This window comes from Plecotus auritus, assembly GCF_963455305.1.
Source record: "Plecotus auritus genome assembly, chromosome: 6".
In the NCBI taxonomy this organism is placed as follows: Eukaryota; Metazoa; Chordata; class Mammalia; order Chiroptera; family Vespertilionidae; genus Plecotus; species Plecotus auritus.
In genome coordinates this window covers 100395129-100410846 of record NC_137773.1, presented here as the reverse complement: position 1 = coordinate 100410846, position 15718 = coordinate 100395129, and the positions used below count along the sequence as shown (strand labels likewise).

The 15718-nt window shown below is 51.6% G+C and overlaps 1 protein-coding gene across 3 annotated transcripts in view; it reads right to left on the bottom strand.

The window, feature by feature from the left end:
* BMP1 (bone morphogenetic protein 1) overlaps positions 1-15718 on the bottom strand; it is a 39817-nt gene that overhangs the window by 11832 nt on the left and 12267 nt on the right. For all 3 annotated transcript variants that reach the window (XR_013960980.1, XM_080676041.1, XM_080676040.1), the window contains exons 6-15: positions 15435-15540; positions 13895-14019; positions 13215-13330; positions 5728-5830; positions 3770-3886; positions 3414-3559; positions 3090-3285; positions 2103-2228; positions 1264-1424; positions 385-565 (exon numbers count right to left, since the gene is read on the bottom strand). Coding sequence is in view for 2 of the 3 variants with exons in the window: in XM_080676041.1 (XP_080532167.1) it covers positions 385-565; positions 1264-1424; positions 2103-2228; positions 3090-3285; positions 3414-3559; positions 3770-3886; positions 5728-5830; positions 13215-13330; positions 13895-14019; positions 15435-15540 (1377 nt within the window). In the remaining variant the exon portion in view is untranslated. The remainder of the gene's footprint in view (positions 1-384; positions 566-1263; positions 1425-2102; positions 2229-3089; positions 3286-3413; positions 3560-3769; positions 3887-5727; positions 5831-13214; positions 13331-13894; positions 14020-15434; positions 15541-15718) is intronic.

Genomic DNA, 15718 nt, shown 5'->3' with positions numbered 1-15718 from the left:
TGGAGGGAGGGAGGCTCCTTCCTAGGCATGAGCCCATCTGGAGCCTGCAGGTCTGGTTAGCAGTCTGGCTACAGCCACCCTGTCCATGCAGATGTCCTCCTGCTCTCTGCACGCAGCTCCTGTCCTCCAGCCACACTGAACCGCCTGTCCCCAGGGCCTGCCCGCTCTCAGCCCTGGCCCACCCTCTCCCTTCATTTCTGCATCTCTGTGTCCTGTCTGGACTCAGGTCAGCCTCCATAGAACCCTGAGGGCTCTGGAATAATGGGGTTCAGGGCGGAGGGGCTGGCCTGGTGGTGGAGGGCCAGTGCAGGAGCAGGGACAGACCCTGCTACAGGCACCAGCAGGAAGCAAGAGAGCGGCTGGAAGCTGGGGAGTCCAGGTTACCTGAGAAGAAGTGGGCCTTGAAGCCCTTTTTGGAGACGGTGTTGTCGGACTTGAACTCCACGCGCATGTTGTTGTACTGGGAGGTGATGACCTCGGGCTTCTCAGAGCCACAGAACTTGCCGTGCAGCTTGGAGTCAGCTGTGAGTCCACTGCGCACCTCCACGAAGTCGTACTTGCACACCTGCAGGGTAGTGTGGCTCCAGGCCCACCTCCTCCAGGAAGCCCCTCCTGACCACCCAGCCCAGGAGCCCTCCTGTTCTGTGGGTCCTTTCTCCTGCAGTTACCTGCTTTACCAAACCTAACAATTCAAATCGGTGCCACCCTGGTACCCTCAGATGGACCCAGCCCTGCCTCACTCCACAGGCTTCCGGACCCCATTTCCTTTTTCCCACATGCCACGGCCTCCGGGGTCTTCCCGCCTCCCCTGAGTGGCCCCTGCTTCCCTGAATCCCTCTCCCCCTCTACATTCTTGGAGTATACACTGAGTGGCCAGATTATTATGATCTCTAAACGCATAATAATCTGGCCATTCAGTGTATATCCTATATAATAAAAGGCTAATATGCAAATTGTCCCCTTGGCCAGGAGTTCGACCAGCAGGCAGGCCAACCGCCCATGTCCCCTTCCCCTGGCCACGCTGGCCGGACCCCACCCATGCACGAATTCATGCACTGGGTCTCATATATACATACACACACACACACACACACACACACACACACACACACACACACACTGAGTGGCCAGATTATTATGCGTTCAGAGATCATAATAATCTGGCCACTCAGTGTATTTATTTCAGAGGGCAGGAAGCGGGCATCGAGCCGAGTTCCCATGCCTCAGACCTCTCTGCGTCTCCTCAGCCCAGGCAGCACTTACGTCGTTGCCCTCGGTCTCGAAGAAGTCGAACTGCAGGGAGATACGGTACTGGGTGGGAGCCACCAACTGCCAGATGCAGTTTTTGTTCGGCGGGTACTCCTTGGGCCAGCCCGGGCTGGTGATAGAGCCGTTGAGCTTGGTGAGGAATCCGCCACAGGCAGCTGGGGGCACAAGGGAGTGGCATCACCCTCCAGGAGTCCCCGCTCTAGGGAAGGGCACCCGACCGTGAGCTGGGGTGCATTAAGGATCAGGTGGGGGCCTCGGCCTGGTCTCTGCAGGACAGAGGGAAGGAGGCATGGGGTGGGGTCAGGGAGGAGAAAGAGCAAGGGGCTCAAGGAAGGCACTGTCGGTGGGCAGTGAGGGCCGGTTGGCAGTGAGGGCCGGGAGGAACCGGGAGGGGCTGCCCAAAGGTGAGCAGGGAGAAGCCACTCAGCAAGACCAGGCTGAGCTGGAGCCTGTGAGCACAGAGTGCAGCCACCAGCCTCTCGGCAGGGTGTACAGGGAGAGGCTGAGACTCGGTGCCTGCCCCAGAGCAGGGTTTCCAAATTGAGGATCATGACCTTCCTGTGGGTGATGAAATCAATCAGCAGGTCAAGATAAGCATTTAAAAAACATAATAAGAATGAAAAAAACAACAACTCAAAAACCAGAGTACATCAGCCCTGGTAACCGCGTGTTCTGGGGATTGAATTATGAAATGTATTCCTTATCCACGAGTGGTGAAGACACTTCTAGGGAGTCCTCGCTGTTCCAGGAATGGTTCTGTCCGGGGGCACAAGAGATCTGGCTGGACGGTTTGGGGTGGGGGGGCATTCTTGGGGCGGTCTGAGGACACTCACCCTCACAGCGGCGCTTGTCGGGGGCCAGCTCGTACCCAGGGTCACAGCTGCACTTGTAGCTGCCCAGGGTGTTGAGGCACCGCTGCTCACAGCCCCCACGGTTGGGCCGAGAGCACTCGTCCACTTCTGCCGGTATGAAGGAACGGGTATCAGTGACTCCCAGGCAAGAAGGGTCCCTCCTCCTCCTCCTGCTTGAGAGTCACGCCCAGGGTCCTGAGGCTTCCTGTGCCGGCCCCAGCCCCATTCTACAGTGGGCAGTCGGTCGTGAGCCACTCAGCTGGGAGGCTGTGGCCTCCTGGCTACACCCAGCTCTCCATGGCTGCTCAGGACCCACTCAGTGCCCAGGGGGTACTTCTCATGAGAGCCCCAAAGGGACAGGCAGTATCCTGAAGCAGGGGGCAGGAGGACCTCACAGAGTCTTTTCTCTGACCTATGCCTCAGACAGAACACCCTGCCCAAGGTCACATGGCTACCTCCTCCACGCTGCCCGGCTTCCTCCCTGAGCTCCACGGTGCTTCCTGCCTTGCGGCCTCCTCTGCACTCTGTACAAACTTCTGGATGTCAAGGCAACTCCTGAATTGTCATTTCAATTCATAGTCGAGCACCTACCACGGGTCAGCTACTTTTACGTAACTCTGTCATTTACTCAAAGAGGTATGCAGTTTTTCAGAGGGGTTGACCTTTTCTCCCCATTTAGGCCATACATTCAAGGGCAGGACGCTAGGTCTATGGGTCCCTCACAATCTTTGTGTTGAATGAGTGAATGAAGAAGGAATGACGTCATCATTGCATTTCTACAACAGCCAAGATGTGGACACAGACTAGAGGTCCATCAGCAATTGTGCCTGGGGTCAACCATACGGTATTGTTCACATGCTAAGAGTACTTATCAAATAAAATAAGATTGAAAAAAAAAAGAAGAAGAAGGAATGGAGAGACAGACTGGCTGTGAAAGTGGGAGTGGGGAGGGACCGGGGAAGGCAGCACCTTTGAAAAAGTTGACAGCAAAACCGGCTTTGTTAATGGACCCGTCAGAGACGAACTTGAGCCAGAGGCGGCTGGACGTGCTCTTGATGTCATCAGGCTTCTCGTAGCCACAGTAGCGCCCGATGAGGGTGCTGCTCTCGCTGTGCCCGTCGCGCACCTCCAGGTAGTCATAGGCGCAGCTGTCGTGGCGCTCAATCTGGGGGTCAGGGCCTCAATCAGCGGAGGAGCTCTGGTTGCCAGCACCCAGCACCCGGAGCCCGTGGAGAGGTGGGCTGTCCTGGGGGCAACGGGGGCATGAAAGGATCACAGGGGTCTCTGACCTACCTCGAAGGACTGGAAGGTGAGGCCCACGTGGAAGCCCTCGGACACCTGGATCCGCCAGATGCAGACTTTGCTGGGCCGGTAATCATCTGGGTAATTGGGCGACTGGATGTGGCCATTGTCCTTTTTCACATCTCCCCCGCAGATGGCTTTGGGGACACCGTGTTAGGTGGGGAAAAACGGAGGTCAGTGAGAATGTTCTGCCTTGCTTAGGAGTCCTTCTCCCCCTCCTCCAGCCCTTCCCACATCCCCCCAGCTTCCCAGTGCCCTCCTTCCCATCCCAGCCAATCCCATGGGATCTCTTCTGGTGCCCCATATATCTGACCACCCTCCCCCAACCCCATTTTCATCCTCAGTACCTTCATAGACTGCAAAGAAGCCCTTCCCGACCCAGTTGCTACTGCTTCGGAATTCAACCCAGAGGCGGCTGTCGGTGGAGACGATAGGCTCAGGGAGTTTGCCCCCGCAGAAGCGGCCTGTGAAGATGGTGTGGGCAGAGGGGCAGTGAGACCTGAACTGAGTCCCCCTCTCCTTCTCACACCAGCCTGTCGCTCCGGAAGCCCCACCTCCCTGAGGGACTCGGGGGCTTGGGCTCTGGTCTGCACTGGGCACACATTCCCAAGACCGCATACCCTCCAGTAGGCCTGTGTCTGGTCCAAGGTCTAGTTTGGTCTTGAAGAGCCAGAGAGAGACCTTCTAGAGCAGCGGTCGCCGACCTTTCGAACCTCACGGACCACCGGTTGGCGACTGCTGTTCTAGAGGATTTCACCCACTTGAGGGATAGGATAGGAGTCTTTTTCTGGGAGGAAGGGTGATTCCTCACAATAACCAACTGTACATATGTTTTATTTACATTTTTTTGTTTCTTTTTTTTCTTATCCTGCCTCCCCTTCCCCCCCCAGTATTTACGTTTCCTAAAAAGCATATCACCATTGCTACTTATTTTTTCTTATTTGATCGCCATGTAAACAATAACCGAGAACCAAAACAGTTTTCCTTGTACATTATAAAATGTGTCATTTGATTCCACACAGGCGGTGCCACGGGACCCCAGAAAAACCCAGAATCCGGAGACTAGTTTAGAAAATGTTCCCGTTGAAATAAAACCCGACAAGAACCCCCCGAAGCGGATGAGGCTGTCCATCTGTGGGATTCTTCATGGGCAAGGATCAACCAGGGATCTTCCTGGTAAGTGGGTGTTTCCCAGCTTTCAGCAAGGGACCAAGGGCGTTGAACTAGGAATGTAAGTTATGAAAACAAACTGCAGTCTTGGAAACGCTCACATGTCTGCAGGACGATGTGTCGTAATAACAGCTGCCTTAGGTAATGAATAAGAAACTTCGAACGTCAGAGACTGGGGGGAAGATATGGTAAGCAGGGATTTGTCAGCCTGCTGGAGGCACGGGCTGTGGGACAAAGGTCCCAATGCTAACAAATGGTCCTGAGCGGCCCACACTGAAGAACAAATCACACAGCTCCTCAGGCTGGGCGCCAATACCTTCTCATTATGCCTCTCTTTAGCCTAACTCTATGTTTGTTTGTTTGTTTGTTTGTTTGTTTGTTTGTTTTGGTTAATCCTCACCCAAGGATATTTTTTCCATTGATTTCTAGAGAGAGAGGGGAAGGGAGGGGGAGAGACAGAGAGAGAAACATGGATGTGAGAGAGACACATCGATTGGTTGCCTCCCACATGTGCCCTGACTGGGGATTGAGCTTGCAACTGAAGTACGCGCCCTTGACCAGGATCGAACCTGGATCCTTCAGGCCCAGGGCTGATGCTCTACCCACTGAGCTAAACCGGCTAGGGCTGACCTAACTCTATGTCTATTAAAGCACCTTCTGTTCTGTGGTTCTGACCCACTCATTTCCTACTTACTCATCCCCCCTCAAGGAAAAAAGCACCCTATGCAAATGAGTGTGGGCCTCTGCCATGTAGGGTAGCCCTCGTGGTGTACCAGGCAGCACCATGGGCACCTTCAGGCCGGACCTTGCGGACAGAGAAAACAAAGCCTCTGACATTGCCCAGGTGAGGAAGGGGACCTGGGACTTGGGATATGCAGAATAATAGCGTGTCCATTTCTGTCAACTCAGATCCATCCTTACATTGACAGCATCAGGAGGGAGGCCCGGAAGCCTGTACTAAGGACCGTGAGGTCCAGACTGGGAAAGAGACTTGCCCAAAGTCCCACAGCTAGTTAGTGATGCAACCAGCAGGCTTGGTTCCCATGGCAGGGTGTCGCCCTCGGTCCCAGGGGAGGATGAAGTCGTTCTAAGGAGCAATCAGCGGACGAGGAGGCTGGGGTGGACTATGGGTTACCTCGGAGGGGCGCCTTCCTCCAAAAGCCATCTCGGACCTCCACGTAGTCGTACCAGCACAGGCGGCTACGGTACAGGTCCATGGATGTGAAGTTCAGAATGATCTAGAGGAAAAGGGAGGAGGAAGAGGATTATGTGGCTCCTCACACCTCACGGGCCTTGCCCTCCAACCCCATGACCACTGTCCCGCTTTTGTGAGGCGTTTTGCTCTGGGTACTAAATAGTTAAAGGTTCCAAAAAGGCGTTCCTGGCACAGAAATATCACCTCTTCCCAGCTGTCTGCCTGTTTCAGTCAGCACCCTTCCAGGTACCACAGGCCAGTCCTCACTTAAAATGCATGGCCTGGTGAGCATGTGCATGAGACCAGCAGGCTCAGTTTACTGATTCCCTTAGTAAGGAGCCGTTGCTTGGGGTTACACCCAGCTCTCCTTGTGGTCAGCTTAAATCATACAAATCACAGCACCTTTAGAGGGAAGAGGTCTCCTCAGTGAGAGGAAGGGCCCAGGCAGTAGGTGGTAGTGGGTGTCTGAAATGGGAAGGAAGGTTCTAGAGAGAAGAGGCACAGGGAGGACCGGCAGCCCCCCATCATCACAGAGTATTCAACCCTGGTTCTGGGCAGGGGTCATGCTAACTGCAGAGGGGAACCCTTCCAGATCGGAATCCTTCCCAGAGTGAGTTTAAGAAGCGTCCCTGTCAAGATGCTTAGGACTTAGAAGGATAAAACACATATGCATGGAAAGATCACTTAGTGATAAAACTCAGACTCCAGTCACACAACCTAGGTTCGAATCTCCCTCAGTATTTCCTGCTGTGAGTCCTTGGGTAAATCACCCAACCTCTCTGAACTGCAGACTCCTTGTGTGTAAAATGAAGAAGAACATCTCACCCTGACACAGTACCTCACAGGTCCAGGCACTGACATAAGTGTCTCCCACGCATGAACTCATTTCAGCCTCTGAACTCATCAAATGTTCACCTAATACTGTAGGAATGTCTGACACCTTGCTAAGTACCAGCTCTCCCAGCAGGAGGGCACATTCGTCCCTAGAGAAGCACACTTTTCAGGAGGGAAACGGCTTCCTTAGTAGTTTCCAGAATGAGCCCTAAAGCCTGTTGTGTATTCTCTGTCCAACAAGCAGAGACTCCCGGGAACAGCTCACCGTGACTGTGAGGCGTATGCAGTGGGTGCACGATGACCTGAGAGGCCCACCTGCTAGGTGCCAGCTGGGTTCCCTGCTGGAGGAGAAGGGGACCAGGAGGTCTGTCTCCCTTCTGGATCATTGCAGAGTTTCAGACAGACGGAAAAAGGCCAGAATGAAAAAGATCCCAAAGCAGGTGCTGGGACTGCTGTCCACAGCCAGCGTCCAGCTGCAACCTGTGGCCGGTCCAGGAAGAGCTTCTGGCTCGCGGTCACTCTCTAACACTGACCCCGTCAGAATTCTTGGTGATGTTAGTATCCACCCAGATCAGTGGTTTTCAACCGGTGTGCTGCAAGAATTTTTAAAACATGCAATAACTGACTATTTATAGTCAGGGACACTGACCTCTTTTCCCGTAGACTGTCAAATAAAAAATAACAACAGCTAACACAACAATAGCCGTACGGTGTTAATGAATAAAAATTATACTTCATAAAAAAAATTATACTTATATTTTGGCAGATTGGCAAAAAAAATACAATGTTTTTGGTGTGCTCGAGTTCAGTAATTAGTTTATGTGTGCCATGAGATGGAAATGGGTGAAAATCGCTGACCTATATGATCCTTCCCATGTCCTGGCCTCTCTGCTCTGTGACCTCCTCTCTCTCCCTCTCTGTCTCTTCTCCGCTATACAGAGCACAGATCCTAGACCTTATCATCCATAATCTCAAGTTCAAGGACCCCGCTCTCCATCCACATGCCCCAGTCTTTCCTGGCTCACTCCCTCTGTACACTGAGCTCAATCATCCTTCCAGTTGACTGCGACCTTCAATCCACTGAGCCTGCAGTGTTTGACTTACACCTCCAGGTGCTCACATCCCTCCTGCCCTAGCTTAACCTCATAGTCCATTTTCTTCTTTTCCTTCGATTCATGAGTTTAAGTATGTTTGTGTTCGGGAACCTTTTATTAATTGTGGTACTCTGAGATGTTATTGAGGGAGATCCTGTTTTATAAAGTGCACTGTATTATTTTTGATAATCCTTAATCATCATTGAGAGTATTACTATAAAAATATAAGTCCTAGCATATTGAAAAACTGAAGTTGAAGGTCTGTTCTAGCTATGGAGCCCGTGTCTCATTACCCAATATTTTATCTTTTTAGAAAATGAGCAAATATGATCACAGAGGAAGTTTCATTCACTATGGAATCCTCGGTGCATAGCATGTAGTAGTTACTTAATACATATTTCTTGAGTAGCATTTTGCTTTTAGGAATCTGTTCTACAGATATACTTGTCCCAATGTATAATGATATGTGACAAAATATTTATAGTAGCATTTGTGAAAACTTGGAAAAACCTAAATCACTATCCATCACTAGAGACCCGAAGGGGATGATTGAATGACTGAGTTAAGAGACACCAAGATGGTGGCATGCTGAGCAGCCAGGAAAATGACGGAGGTAGACTTCTCTATGCTGACATGGAATAATGACCATGATTTACTGTTGAGTGAAGGGCAAGTTACAAAAGACCATACACACATACATGTGTATCTAGAAGGTTCTGGAAGGACATCCCCAGTGTTACCAATGCTTAGTCACCTTTGAGGAGTGGGATTTGGAGAAGGATCAAAGGGAGAATATTCACTTTTCACCCTATTTCTATATTGCTAAAATTTTTACAACATGCGTATGTTATCTTATATCTAACAAACAACAAGAATCTTTTAAAGAGTTGCTGGATGGAAGGAGAAATGCAGAGGGCCGAGTGGGGGCACTTGGGCCTCTAAACTCACACCCCTAACCAGCACTCCGTGTGGCCTCTCTGGGCCTGCCAATCAATTTTGCTCAGCAGCTGCACTCAGAACAGCAGCCACTGTCCCCTCCCCCTCAGAAACAATCCTGGCTCTGTCCAGGGTAGATCAGTTCAGACCCTCTGAAGAAGAAACCACACATGCCCAGTCGGTGGAACCCAGAGGGCCCACCCAAGACCTCCGACGTGGCAGAGGGACCAGAGGTTGCCCCACACAGGAGGCCGAGACCTGTGCTGGTAGTTGGGGGCGTCCTGTGGGGAGGTGCAGCCTTGGCTATATTGAGACCGGAGGTGTCTAATTAAATGTTGTAACAACTTGTCATGTGGAAACAGCTGTGCTCTAGTGGCAGGGACACTGCCCGCTGCCAAAGAAAACCTGGCCAGCTCCACCACTTCCTGGCTAGTGGCTCTGGGCCCGTGGCCCGACTTCTTTGTGCCTCAGTGTCTTTGTCTGAAAACGGAGGTGACCCTAATGGCTCCACTGGGGAGCTGGGAGATTAAATGGGATATGGGGTGCAGAGTCTCTGGGTGCACCCCAAGTGTGGGAAGTACTCCTCACGTTTGTTGGATGCTTTCAAGGAGGAATTGGGAGAACAGGTCGGCCCTCAGGAACACACAGACTGGCTTCAGTATGGCCTCGACATACAATCTTAGGCCCATCATTTAACTCCTCTGAGCCTCCATTTCCTTATTTGTAGGATGGTAATGGTAATAGTACCTCCTCATAGTACTAAGGGGCAAATAGGTGATTAATTGAGGTAAATTAAATTAATATAGGTAAAGTTTACAACAGTGTCTGACACATGTATGTGTCATACATACAACCAACATATATATATGTTGCATATACATACAACCATGTATGCTACTCCATAAATGTTAATTTCACTACTGGAGTTGGGTTTACTTGAGATACTTTGATATCTGAAATCCTGAAAGGAAGTTCAGAATCCTGGAAGTAAGAGAGAGGCAAATGGGCCCTGGGGAAGTTGGCCAGGGCTTGCTCATTAACAGATGAAGAACAGAGAATGGTAACAGCAGCTGATACTGACTGAACTCCTACTACGAGGCAGTGCTTTTTTTTAAATCCTCACCCAAGGATGTATTTATTGATTTGACAGAGAGAAACATCGATGTGAGAGAGAAACATCAATCGGTTGCCTCCCATACACGCCCCAATCGGGGATCAAACCTAAAACCTTTTGGTGTACAGGACAACGCTCCAACCAGCTGAGCCACCCGGCCAGGGCTCAGGTACTCTGTCTCTGAAACTTACACCCTTAACCACTACTCCATGTGGCCTCCTCAGGCTGCCAATCTATTTTGCCCAACAGCTGTGCAAAAAAAGCAAGCATCAAAGTTCCCTCCATCCTCAGTGCCCCAGACCCTTTAGTACCTAAGAAGCAGGATGTAGAGGAGGGCCCAGCACAGTCCCAGCAGAGGGGAGGGTCATCTCTGCCCATTAGAGGACAGAAGGTAGAGGTCAGGGAAGGCATTTCAGAGGGGGGAGAATTTGCTTTGGACCTTGAAGAATAGGCAGGATATGAGAAGGCAGGGATGGGAATGGGGGTGGATACTGGTAAATCCAAGAGGCCTCTTAAGTTTTTATCTTCTTGGCTCCTCTGCAACATGTGACCATGATCTCCTGAAATCACTTTCCTGCTCCTACAGGCTGGCTTCGTTGCTTGGGAAACACTGTAAATCCTCTCCAGGGCAGCTGCTCACTATGTGCAGTACAGAGACATGGGGACCCTCAAAGAAACTTTCCAAAGTGGCTCTTTCTCTGTTTGACATACCCCTACGAGTACAGTTGTATAAGATAAGTTCACATTTCTGGCCATAAGTGGAGAACTGGGAAGACAGTGAAAAAACAACCTCTCAGCAGCCAAAGAGATGTCAAAGTCCACCAGCTAACACAGGTGGGTTTATTTAAGGTTTGCTGTTGAAAGAGTGTAGACTTTGGAGTTAGACAGTCCTGGAATCGAGCGCTGGTTCCACCACGACTACTGTGTAAATTTGGGCAGATTTACTCACGCCCTTTGAGCCCCAGCTCCCTCATCTGTCCAGTAGGGATATCGGACCCACATCACAAAACCGTTGTGAGGAATAATGAAACCTCGCATGTAATATGCCTGATACTTCACCTGGCAGGTAAGTGTTAACAAAGAGCGGCTGTTATTATTGTATGATGTCATCCTCTTCCAGCTCCCCCGCCTCTGCGGGCCCTTTAAATGCTCTGTCCCCAGGGTTCATTTTTTTTTAAAATATATTTTTATTGATTTCAGAGAGGAAAGAAGAGGGAGAGAGAGATAGAAACATCAATGACAAGAGAATCATTGATCAGCTTCCTGCACGCCCCCTACTGGGGATTGAGCCCAACACCTGGGCATGCCCCCTTGACCGGAATTGAACCTGGGACCTTTCAGTCCGCAGGCTGACACTCTATCCACTGAGCCAAACTGGGTACGGCCCCAGGATTCATCTTAGATTCTCTTACAACTCTAACAATTCATCCAGGGCTGTGGGTGGGTTTTATTTTTTGAATTTCTACAACCATGCATTGATTAACCTGAAATTTTTCTCCCTGGACCTACTGGCAGGCCTCCAAAATAAGATGGGAAGTTTTCTGGGAATTATGGAGGGAGCAGGCTGGAGGCAAAGAGGCCCCTAGGGCAGTGGTCGGCAAACTGCGGCTCACGAGCCACATGCGGCTCTTTGGCCCCTTAAGTGTGGCTCTTCCGCAAAATACCACGGCCTGGGCGAGTCTATTTTGAAGAAGTGGCGTTAGAAGAAGTTTAAAAAATTTGGCTCTCAAAAGAAATTTCAATCGTTGTACTGTTGATATTTGGTTCTGTTGACTAATGAGTTTGCCGACCACTGCCCTAGGGCAAGGCCATGAATCCACTAGAGACCAGGGCCAGCCCACGCCAGCCTGGAGCAACAGGGGAAGACGCAGATGCTGACCAAGCTACCAAATCCCTGCTGACCCAGCAAACCTCCTGAACAGGAAAGAAAGCAATGCTCAGTTCATGCCTCTTTTCATCCATAATGATTATATGCTCAATAATCATTAAGTATTATTATTATTCTCTGCGGTGAGATTTCCAAAGGCTGAAACAGCCAAGACCCTCAGCAGAGGACTGGGAGAAGGCAGAGCATGGTCAGTACAAAACAGCAAAAAGAACTGCAATTTTTGAGTTAGATTCAGAACAAGAAGAAGAACAAGGAAGGGATGGGTTCACTTTTGAGAGAAGATGGTAGAACGTTAAACTGAGAGAGATGACAGAATTACTCAACCCTCAGTAGAAGTCTACTGCTAACAAATAATCTTCCAATGATAAAAATAAAATAAACATAGTTTGGAAAGGAAATGGAAGCTCAGTAACAAAGAAAGAGAGAGTCAGTGAGCAAAGTTAACTCTTGTGTCTAGGCTCAAAAATGACATCAGAGGACAGTCAAATAACTTGCAGATGTGATCAGCATCTGTAATCTTGAGAACTCAGAAGGAACGCTTTCCCAACTTCAGAAGGGGGGTCTGTGATGTGTGCTTGTGTGCTGGGAGCAGGGGTTTGGAGTGAATTCTGGGAATTGCAAACCACTGAGCTGAATGTCAATCCCAATTAAATAGATGGTCTGTGACCATTTAGAAAAGAAACACTTGATTACCAGGAGCCAATTCACTTGAAACAAGGCATGTCACAAATTTCACTTCCATTTTTCAAAGGGGTTTTACTGACAAGGGGATCAGCGGACTTGTTTGGTAAGGCAACCCATCTACATAATAAGGATTTATTAACCACTTCCTGTGACAAGGATATAAATATGATGAAGGTGTGATTTCAGAAGAAGTTAACATCCCGGTGAACTAGGGGGTGACCTGTGCCTGGATGGTAATGACATTAAATGGTGTCATAGCAGGTAGAATAACTCTGCCCAGAGCCTGCCCATTAACAGGTCAAGGTCAGTTCAGAGGGAGATCTTAACTCTGCTTTGATTCATGTCCTGTTCAATAGTTTGATCAAAGACCAGGTTCTGAAGACCTAGAAGGCCATGCATATCAGAATAAAAGGGATGGCTATCTGCTAGAGGATGCAGTTTTGATTCAAAATGATCTTGAGTGCTGTTGGTTGAACAATGTCACCAGTCATAAAATCTAATCCAGCTCAAGACCCCCAAGACTGCAGTAGGACAGTAAGTACTATGTTCCAACCCAGGAAAATAAGGTCTTAGAACGGACTCTTGGGAGCAATAAAAATACAAAGGACATGAAGCTCCCGAGTTCGGTGAGAAGTCTATACTCCGTGTGAAAAGCCCGTGAATGGATCTCAGAAACACTAAGAAAAGTGCCTGGCATACAGTAAGTGCTATCTGGGAGCTAGCCTTTGTTTATAAGTACTGGCGGAAGCCCCTCCTCACTGTAGTGCTGCGTCATTCTTGTGGGGTGGATGGGTTTATGGTCCCCATGCAGGTCTCTCCTAGCCACACTATGTGCTCCCACTCTGCGGTCCTGGCAGAAGAGGGAATGCTCAGTTACCTTCTCCCCAGGTGTGACGGAGATGCGCCATACACAGTGCATGTGGGCAGAGTAGCCGTTGGGGTACTCAGGAGAGGAGAAGTTGCCTGTGCTGTCTTGTAGGGTCTCTCCGCAGGCTGTCAAGGAAAGGAAATAACTGAGTGGCTGGCTGCAGGGGCCCAATCCCCCTGAACTTCTGGCTTCCCCACCCTGAGCCCTGGCATCTTTGCAGGAGGAAAATAGCTCAGGAGTAGGGAGTCTGGGATGGTCTTGTCCCTTTAAGATCCAGCCCTTTCTCCTCACAGATAAGCTCACACCATCCTACCTCCCCGCCTAGTGCTGCAGGATGTCCTGTTGTCAAGGCAACTAGGTTCCAGAGTTAAGGTCAGGCGCCTTTGGTGAGCCTCACTCGTCCTCACTCCCTGAGAATTGCTCTGCTCTCTCCATTTTCTGCTCCTGGTGTCCCCCCGCCCCCCACCAGATCCTCAGAAGGTGGGTGGCTCAGTGTTTCACCATCACCTATTCCTATCCCCAGTTTGGTCCATAACTTGAATACTGCCCCTCCCGGGGGCCCCTCCACCAAGCAGCCTTGGTCTTCTCTAAGGCTCTCAGCTTTAACTTCCTTGGTTCTAGGCCCTGGTCTCTGCCTGCCTGGGGCCCTGCCTGCTGCTCCTCTCCGGCTCATCCCTCTCTGCCCCGACCTGGACACTTGTAGAGCTTGCGGGCCTGGGCGATGTCTCCCTTGCTGAGTCGAGTCCTTTGGCCAATGGGAGGTTTCACCCCATTCACCTCGTACTTGGGAACAATGGTGTCCAGGAAGATGCCCCTGAGGAGGACAAGCCCGACCTGGGTGAGAATCTGATGGAAGGAGGGGTGGCATGTCTGTGTGCACCCAAGGTCATGACCCTGCCAGAGCCCAGACATTCCTCAGCAGGGTCAGGGACGGGTGGAGACATCTCACCCTGTCATTATGCTGCCCACTGACCAGCAGCCACCCTGCTCCGTGGCAGCCACACCACAGGAGCCTGGGGGAGCCCCAGGAACACTTTGGGGGGTCAGGGACACAGGCCCAGGATGCCCCGGGTACCCACTGGTGCCAAGCTCAGTGTGGCCCTGACTCCAAGCACCAGGAGAGCTTTGGGTGTGCCTCCAGCCCCTGCTTCTGCAGCCCCTGGGCCGATTCAGCCCTGGCTGCACTTCTCCCAGGATGACCCAGTGCCAATGCTTTATCCTGTTGGCACAACTGCTCTGACAGCACCTGGGACAAGGCCAAAGGGCAGGTTCCACCGTGGCCAGAACAGACCCTGGGGACAGCCCCACCATCAGTCCTCCTGTCCTCCTAGTTCCTGCCTTCACAAGCCTGGGTGTTTCCATCTGGGAGGAGGGGAAGCAGGCAGCCCTTCACCTCCCCAGGGCCCCTGACTCACACCAGCTGGGTGGGACTCAGCAGGAGGTGGAGAGGGATGTGGTGAGAAATGTATGGGGGGGCTGTGGGCGTGGGGGACAGGATGACCTCACCACCCTTCCTTGGTCTCTGTCCCTCAGGTCTGGAGGCAGGAAGAGTGGGTCCAGAAGGAGGGCTGAGGACAGGGGGGAGGACTGCTGTCTGGGACAGAGCTGGAGCGGGGGGGCCAGATAGAGGATGAGGAAAGCCAGGCCTGGGAAAGGCCAGGCAGGAAGGAATATGAGGAGGATGAGGGTCGGTTCCCACACTAGGCTAATGAGAAGCTGGGGTGGGGATGGCTGGCCCATTACCTCCGGGTTCTAGCAGTGACTTTGGGAACCTGGGCCCAGGATAAGAGTAGGTGTGTATGTGCTTGTCAGGTGGTGAGGGGGCTGGTCAAGGGCAGGAGCTGGTCTTAGTGCAAGTTAGCCAATTACAAAAAAGGCAGACAGATCAGAAAAATATGCCCCCCTCTGGTCTTCAGCAGAGGGATAACCCAGCTCCTTTGGGCCGACAGTTCTGGGCCACAGCGCACCACCGCTGGCAGAGTAGCTGGATTTCAGCCCCATGGGCCAGGTGCCCTCAGTGTGCACAGCTCTAGGTGAAGCACCCAGGCTGTGTGAGTCCCAGCCCTGCCATGGGCCCAGGGTGGAAGAGGACAGCAGGCCAGGCAGCACCCATGGGTCCTCTGCTTGGGGGCTGCAGCTGCCCAGGGCCCACTCTTGTCCTTGCTGACAACCCCAGCAGGGCAGCCTGGTGCACAGTGGGAGGCCCCAGAGGGCAGGACAGTCTCTCACCTGGAGAATGTGTTGCGGGCATAGTGCATGATACTGTCAAAATCGTAGGTCTCCCCCAGGGACTCTACCTCTTGGACCTCCATCTTCAGGAAGTTATACTCCTGCCCTGAGAAAAACCATGAAAAGGGGGTGGGGGTGGGAGGAGGTAGATCTGTGTGGGACACAGGGTGAGAAACGGGATCCTCCCTGCACTTGCTAGGTGCCCCCCTACCTGAGGTTCCTGGGAGCAGCCAAGGAAAGCCTGGGGGGAGGGGCAGAGGGGCGGGGTGAAGGAGGACTTGCTG